General features: G+C 39.5%; 1 protein-coding gene across 1 annotated transcript; it reads left to right on the top strand.

Moving 5' to 3' along the window:
- The first annotated feature begins 902 nt into the window (after positions 1-902).
- LOC123729565 (trace amine-associated receptor 13c-like) lies at positions 903-2478 on the top strand. Its single transcript, XM_045704706.1, has one exon. The coding sequence runs from the start codon at positions 969-971 to the stop codon at positions 1926-1928; it is 960 nt and encodes a 319-aa protein (XP_045560662.1). The 5' UTR covers positions 903-968; the 3' UTR covers positions 1929-2478.
- Positions 2479-8434: the final 5956 nt, after the last annotated feature.

The raw sequence follows: 8434 nt of genomic DNA, 5'->3' as shown, positions 1-8434 counted from the left end.
CTCATATCATATGTATTTTAGTGCATTCTAATCCATTTTTCATTTTCCATTTGTTTTGTCTTGTTTTCCCACACACCTGGTTTTCATTCCCTCATTACGTGTTGTGTATTTAACCCTCTGTTCCCCCCATGTATTTGTGTAGTATTGTTTGTTTGTAAGTGCTTGTGCACATGTTGACTTGTGCGCGTCGGGTTTTACACCCAAGTTGTTATTTTCTTGATGCCGTTGGTTTTGGAATTAAACTGCTCCGGCTATTATCGAGTTCTGTTCTCCTGCGTCTGACTTCCCTGCCACCAGTTACGCACCCTTTACAGTATGTGACCAATTCAATTAGATTTTGATTTGATTTTGAAATGTATTAATAATTCAGGTCAGATGGACATTTTTAAAGTCCATGGAATGTTCCTATGGAATGCCACAATTTTGATTGCATTTGCTATATGTGTGTACACCGCAAACTTATCCTACCTCATCAACTTCCCAACTATCAACATTCCTACACTCAGGCCAGCTGACATGTGACTGGCCGTCATGTGTCCTGAGGTTGTGGATTATGGTCCAAACTCAGCTCTTACATTGTGCAAAACAGTTAGTCTGCACAGTTATCTTATTTACTATGTAAAATAGTCTTTGAGAGACAAACATAACCCATACTATATTTTCCCCATTAAAATGCTCAGTTGAGTAAATGTACCTATCAGTAAGACTGAAGGACAGGCTAGGTGGGCACAGCAACATCCAATCCTGTCATACATTACATCATGTTTTCACAAATTATTTGTTTATCTAACCGTTTGTTAATTTGTGTGCTCACGTGTGCGTGTGTGCACAGAGAGGCTACTGGGAGGGGAGTGTCAGTAACTCAGGGATAAATAGAGAGGCAGAGCTCAGAGTTTGTCAGAAGGCGGACTTGACAAGATCACACACAGAACCAAGCAGGAGCAGCAGGACCTCATCATTTGTTACAAATGGAGAAAGATGAAGATGTTCAGTACTGTTTTCAAGACGGAAACTCTTCATGCAGAAAGGCTTTGCTATCGACATCTATCTACATAACACTGTACATCTTCTTCTCATTGATTTCAGCAGTTACAGTATTTTTGAACATACTGGTGATCATCTCCATCTCTCACTTCAAGCAGCTCCACACTCCAACCAACCTGCTCATCCTCTCTCTGGCTGTGTCAGATCTCCTGGTGGGACTGATTGTGATACCAGCAACGACTGTAGCAATAATGGAATCATGCTGGGGTTTTGGGGAATATTTCTGTGTGTTTCAGATCTACAGTACTTTCTTATGTACTTCTTTATCTCTGGGTAATTTGGTCTTGATATCTATTGACCGCTATGTTGCTGTGTGTGATCCCTTGTTGTACCACTCTAAAATAACAATAACAAGAATCATGTGTTGTATATCCATTACCTGGTGTTGTTGTATCATATACCGTGCTGCTATTATAAAAAACTTTGTAAATGTACAGGTACCAAGTAGGTGTTTGACAGAATGTTTTATTGTTGAAGGAATATCCTGGAGTAATATCATCGACCTTGTAATTACAATGGTTGTCCCATGCTCTATTATTATAACAATTTATATGAAAATCTTTGTGGTGGCCAGATCACAGGCCAGAAATGTTTTTTCAAAAGAGGCTGCCAATGTGTCTGGTGTTAAAACTGTACGGGCAAATAAGTCTGAGAGAAAAGCAACAAAAACTCTTTCTATTATTGTTTTCAACTATTTCAATTGTTGGATTCCATTTCTATTTGTTTTCTTTTTTTCTTTTGTAATTGACAATTTATTATCAGTTATCATCGGCTTTCTGCCTCTTGTTAATTCCTTAATTAATCCAATAATTTATGCTTTCTTTTATCCATTGTTCAAAGTGACAGCTAAACGTATTTTAACTCTGAACTTAAGGCGTTCATAGTACGTATGTTTTCATAGTACATGTGTTAGCTAGGGATGGGGGAAAAGTGTGACACCAATCAGGCCACCGAGGACTGGAATTGCCCTTCTAGTGTCTAGTGGCTCAATTGGGGCACAATGCCTTCAACAAGTGCAGTAAAATTTAAATGTACAATATGCATGATATCAGATAACATCCAAGTATTACTCTATGGTGTATTGTGTAAGTAGTTGATGGTCAAATGTAAGAATATGCAATTATGGGTAACACTTTATAATAGCATTCAGTGATAAACCATTTGTAAGGAATTTCCAGTTTGCTCACCGTTTATTAATCATTACTTCCACATTTGTTAAATGTTAGTCAGTTAGGTATTATCACATTTAGAAATAACTACTCTATCCACTAATGATTCAACACAACAGCTCAGGAAACCACAGCAGACATTTCAACCTCAACATACTGGGTATGAACACTACTCTCACTACCACTACTCTCACTACCACTACTCTCACTACTACTACTCTCACTACCACTACTAACACTACATCACTGCTGTCAGGTCAGGGGTCACGCCAGAGGAGCTCTTTCAGATGCTGTTGAGTCTGAATGAATATAGAGATTAGTAAGACTTTATAATAACACTTTGTAATAAAGAATGTATAATGGATAAGTCAATAGTTTGTTAATCATTCATGTATCATTACTCCCACATTTGTTTTAGTAAGTTAGGTATTCACACATTTATAAACAACTTTTATAATCTCTAATAGTGATTCATAAGATCATTCAGAAGATGTTTAATGAATTAACTTATAAACCATGTACTAATCATTAGTAAAGTAGTTTTGCAGTCCTTAATCTAAAGTGAAGACAATTCCTACTTTCTTAATACTTTATAAATGTTTTGAACAGTGACCAGTGTAATTTATCACAAAAAGATGGACATACCATTGGTAGACATTCCAGCAGTACCTGATGCTCCTTCAGGTCTCAAAATGACCTAGAACATATCAATAGTTAAACAATAAGCACACAACACAGAGAATGTTAAAGGAAATATATTGAACATTTTATTCCAAAACAGTCACACTGTTGTAATAGTGAGCTGAAGGAAGTAACGTGTTTTTCTGAAAATGATAACATTCTTGTTTGTTGGAAGTGATTTTCAAAAACCAAAGTGTGGATTGCAGTCAGTCATTAGAGCAGTTCATAGACTGCTTACAGGGTAATGGAACCAATATTGAAATATAAAATTGAACTTAACATTATGTTTAAAGGGTTACTACCTTTAACACACTACAAGTGAAGTTTTCCAAAAACGTATGACTCTCTTCAAATGAGGGGGGCAAGTCCAAAATGCTGGAGTAAAGAGCCAAGTTTAAAAACAGTTTTCCTGCAGAGCTTTAAATCCACTGGGCACACACTTGTTGAATCGGCTTTGTTTCTTTTTGAAACAACATCTAGTAGACATTGAATTGATGTCTGTGCCCAGTGGGCAGAGACTGTTTTCAGGATGTGCAGTGGCCAAAGGATGGCAGTATAGTTCCCAATCTGTGACTGACAGGGATAATATGACTAATTCTACATGAAAGAGAAGTATGTCTGTTCTATAAAGTCAATTTCTATCTGAACTTTCTATGTTAGGTGAAAAGTGTGTCTGTATCAAACTGAGAAGAGACCATCTGTCTGAATAATACCAATGCCTTTTCATTAAAGGAGACTCACTGAATATAAGGGTTTTATTATGAGTGATACAAAAAAATGAAGCACAAGACATGGCAAACCAACCTTTCCTTAACCTCTCTAGGATAGGTGGCACCAAATCGTCCCACCTACGTAACACCCAGTGTAATCCCGTGGCGCGTTATTCAAAAACTTCAATTTTTCAAACATATGACTATTTTACACCATTTTAAAGACAAGACTCTCGTTAATCTAACCACACTGTCCGATTTCAAAAAGGCTTTACAACGAAAGCAAAACATTAGATTATGTCAGCAGAGTACCCAGCCAGAAATAATCAGACACCCATTTTTCAAGCTAGCATATAATGTCACATAAACCCCAACCACAGCTAAATGCAGCACTAACCTTTGATGATCTTCATCAGATGACAACCCTAGGACATTATGTTATACAATACATGCATGTTTTATTCAATCAAGTTCATATTTATATCAAAAACCAGCATTTTACATTAGCATGTGACTAGCATGTGACTAGCATTCCCACCGAACACTGCCGGTGAATTTACTAAATTACTCACGATAAACGTTCACAAAAAGCATAACAATTATTTTAAGAATTATAGATACAGAACTCCTCTATGCACTCGATATGTCCGATTTTAAAATAGCTTTTCGGTGAAAGCACATTTTGCAATATTCTCAGTAGATAGCCCGGCATCACAGGGCTAGCTATTTAGACACCCAGCAGGTTTAGCACTCAGAAAAGTCACATTTACTATAAGAAAAATGTTATTACCTTTGCTGTCTTCGTCAGAATGCACTCCCAGGACTTCTACTTCAATAACAAATGTTGGTTTGGTTCAAAATAATCCATAGTTATATCCAAACAGCGGCGTTTTGTTCGTGCGTTCAAGACACTATCCGAAAGGGTAAATAAGGGTGACGAGCATGGCGCAATTCGTGACAAAAAAAATCTAAATATTCCATTACCGTACTTCGAAGCATGTCAACCGCTGTTTAAAATCCATTTTAATGCCATTTTTCTCGAAAAAAAGTGATAATATTCCGACCGGGAATCTGCATTTAGGAAAACAGAGGAAAGAAAATAAAGCATTCGGTCGACCAGGGCACGCGCCTAAGCCCACAGTACTCTGAGCGGCCACTTGCCAAACGCGATAATGTGTTTCAGCCAGAGCCTGCCTCGATATCCTTCAGCTTTTTCCCGGGCTCTGAGAGCCTATGGGAGCCGAAGGAAGTGTCACGTTATTGCAAAGATCCTAAATCTTCAATAAAAAGAGCGCAGATGAAACACAACTTGTCAGGCAGGCCACTTCCTGCATGGAATCTTCTCAGGTTTTGGCCTGCCATATGAGTTCTGTTATACTCACAGACACCATTCAAACAGTTTTAGAAACTTTAGGGTGTTTTCTATCCAAAGCCAATAATTATATGCATATTCTAGTTACTGGGCAGGAGTAGTAACCAGATTAAATCGGGTACGTTTTTTATCCAGCCGTGTCAATACTGCTCACTAGCCCTAACAGGTTAAATATACTCCACCAACCACCCACTTTCTTCAAGTTAACCTTAAAAGTTCTGAGACCCCAACAAAAAAAATGTCTGCAGGATGGCGTGGTTGGTGCCACTCAGCGGCAACAGGCATTTTCCGTGGCAGGAGTTTGCCTGGTAGCCCTGCGGTGGGATGATGTAGACCTGCCAGCCCACGTCCGTGAAGTCGATGTAGAGGGGACAAGCCTACACACATGACTGGGTGTCACCAGGAGGTAGACAGCGCTCCTCTAGCGTTGGCTAGCTTGCTTGCTCCTTCCAGACACATAATGAGAGAACACCCCCACTGACCACTTTACTCGCCCTAGTAGAGCTAGTTAGGCTGTTTTCATGTTATCCAGAGCGTTGGTGACTGCAACTGTGGTGCTGTGAATTATGCTTTTTTTGCCAATGTTTACTGTCACCGGCCATATTCAATGGGTGTTGAGCGTTCGTATATTCGTAAGTTATTTGGAGCTCTGGCACACTCAGACGAGAGTGCTCTGAAATCGGAGTAGATGGCCAGAGCAAATTTACCAGCTACATCTATCGACAGTTGTCGCAGTGACATCACAAACAATCTATTGAAATGGTTACATGCATAGCGGAGCCTTTTGTTTAGACATGTAGCTAACTAGCTAGCTAAACAATGAACCTTGCATAAATCTGCAGGTAGCTAAACAACCAGGTTCAATGTTAGCTAGCTAACATTAGGCTATAACTAGCAATGCAAATGGCTCTGAGATACAAAACTATTACTACACAGATCAAACACTGTCACGATACACTTCGGTAGCAGGAGGGGTGAAGTCAGGCGCAGGAGACTGAGGTCCGTGAAACACACGTTTAATAATAATAATAGGAGAAATGCCGCAACAAGGCAGGGTGCACAAAATGTAGTAGGAGACAGCTCCAAAATACAAAAGGACGGGACGCAGCCCGGCAACCCTAATGCCAAAACACGCAGCGTCAATAGGAAAAATACAATATTCCCCTTCTCTCTCAAAAGGCATGACACATAGACAATCCCGCACAAATCCCCAAACGAAACAGACAAACTAAATACCCCCACTAATGACTAACACAAAACAGGTGCAGACCTAAACAGACATAACCAAACGACACAGAAACATAGATCAGAATAACATTTCCATACATATTTTTTAGCAGCTCCTTAAATATCCCTCTGTGCTATGGTGGCACTACATCCCCTACACTCTAAAAATTAGGGGTTCAACAAGGGTTCTTTTAAGATCCTCTGTTCTTTAAAGAACCATAGGGGGTTTTGGCACAGAATATGGCCCCCAAAAGGTTCTTCCAAGAACCCCATAGGAGGTGGGGTTCATCGAGGAACCTCCTTAGTTGGTGGGGGTTCTTGCAGGAACCTAACTGCCCAACTGAAACATGTGGAAACAGGTAAGGCTTATTCCTTGTATGATCTAAATTGATATTGTTTTATGATGATACCATCTAGCTTTTCATATTTGTACAAATCTTTCTAAAACAGAGACTGGACACAATTCAATTGATTTGAATCAACAGAGGTAAGAATATTTAGACTATAAGAATATGCTGAAGGCTAGCTGTATTGGGTGCAGATGACTGAACTGCTCACTTTTGTGTCTGTGTTTGAAGGAATACAGACAAGGAGGCATACAAAGGTATGTCTATTGGTATGTTATGCAGATCACATTGACCATTCTCCTCCCTTTAATCTTCAATGAATATCCCATAGGCTATGAGGTAAACTCCCAGCAGAGCCCAAAGTCCAATGGGTATATCCTGTGGCGTGTTGATGTTAATGTGTTGACTATTTAAAAATGGTGAAAGCCCTCAATGGGGCTGCCCATGACAAAACAGGCCTCCCCATCTAAATCCATCTTTAAGCTATTGATATCTGGCTCCAGGTCATCTACAAGACCCTGCTAGGTAAAGTCCCCCCTTATCTCCACTCACTGGTCACCATAGCAGCACCCACCTTTAGCATGCACTCCAGCAGGTATATCTCTCTGGTCACCCCCAAAGCCAATTCCTCCTTTGGCCGTTTCTCCTTCCAGTTCTCTGCTGCCAATGGCTGGAACGAACTACAAAAATCTCTGAAACTGGAAACACTAATCTCCCTCACTAGCTTTAAGCACCAGCTGTCAGAGCAGCTCACAGATCACTGCACCTGTACATAGCCAATCTATAATGTAGCCCAAACAACTACCGCTTCCCCTACTGTATTTTATTTATTCATTTATTTTGCTCCTTTGCACCCCATTATTTATATTTCTACTTTTCACTTTCTTCCACTGCAAATCAACCATTCCAGTGTTTTACTTGCTATATTGTATTTACTTCGCCACCTTGGCCTTTTTTTGCCTTTACCTCCCTTATCTCACCTCATTTGCTCACATTGTATATAGACTTATTTTTCTACTGTATTATTGACTGTATGTTTGTTTTACTCCATGTGTAACTCTGTGTTGTTGTATGTGTCAAATTGCTTTGCTTTATCTTGGCCAGGTCGCAATTGTAAATGAGAACTTGTTCTCAACTTGCCTACCTGGTTAAATAATGGTGAAATAGATATATTTTTTTAAACACACAGTGCATTCGGAAAGTATTCAGACCACTTTACTTTTTCCACATTTTGTTACGTTACTGCCTTATTCTAAAATGTACAAAATCTTTTTTTTCTCTCAACAATCTACACACAATAGCCCACAAACAGGTTTTTAGAAATGTTTGCAAATGTATTAAAAATAAAAACAGAAATACCTTACTTACATAAGTATTCAGACCCTTTGCTATACGACTCAAAATTAAGCTAAAGCGCTTCCTGTTTCCACTGATCATTCTTGATGTTTCAACAACTTGAATGGAGTCCACCTATGGTAGATTCAATTGATTGGACATGATTTGGGCTCCCGAGTTATGGAGCGGTCTAAGGCACTGCATCTCAGTGCTAGATGTGTCACCACAGACACCCTGGTTGAAATCCAGCTGTATCACAACTGGTCGTGATTGGGAGTCCCATAGGACGGCACACAATTGGCCCAGCGTCCTCTGGGTTTGGCTTGTGTAGGCAATCATTGTAAATAAGAGTTTGTTCTTAACTGACTTACCTAGTTGGATAAAAATACATTTTTTTGGAAAGGCACAGACCTGTCTATATAAGGTCCCACAGTTGACAGTGCATGTCAGAACAGAAACCAAGCCATAAGGTCGAAGGAATTGTCTTTAGAGCTCCGAGATAGGAATGTGTCGATGCACAGATCTGTGGAAGAGTACCAATTCTTTTCT

The sequence above is a fragment of the Salmo salar genome, chromosome ssa21 (genome assembly GCF_905237065.1).
Source record: "Salmo salar chromosome ssa21, Ssal_v3.1, whole genome shotgun sequence".
Taxonomy (NCBI): Eukaryota; Metazoa; Chordata; class Actinopteri; order Salmoniformes; family Salmonidae; genus Salmo; species Salmo salar.
This window is presented reverse-complemented; position numbering and strand designations above follow the sequence as displayed.

Bases quoted from the DNA above. Each gene is read 5' to 3' on its own strand.
- LOC123729565 (XM_045704706.1), top strand. From the start codon at position 969: ATGGAGAAAGATGAAGATGTTCAGTACTGTTTTCAAGACGGAAACTCT.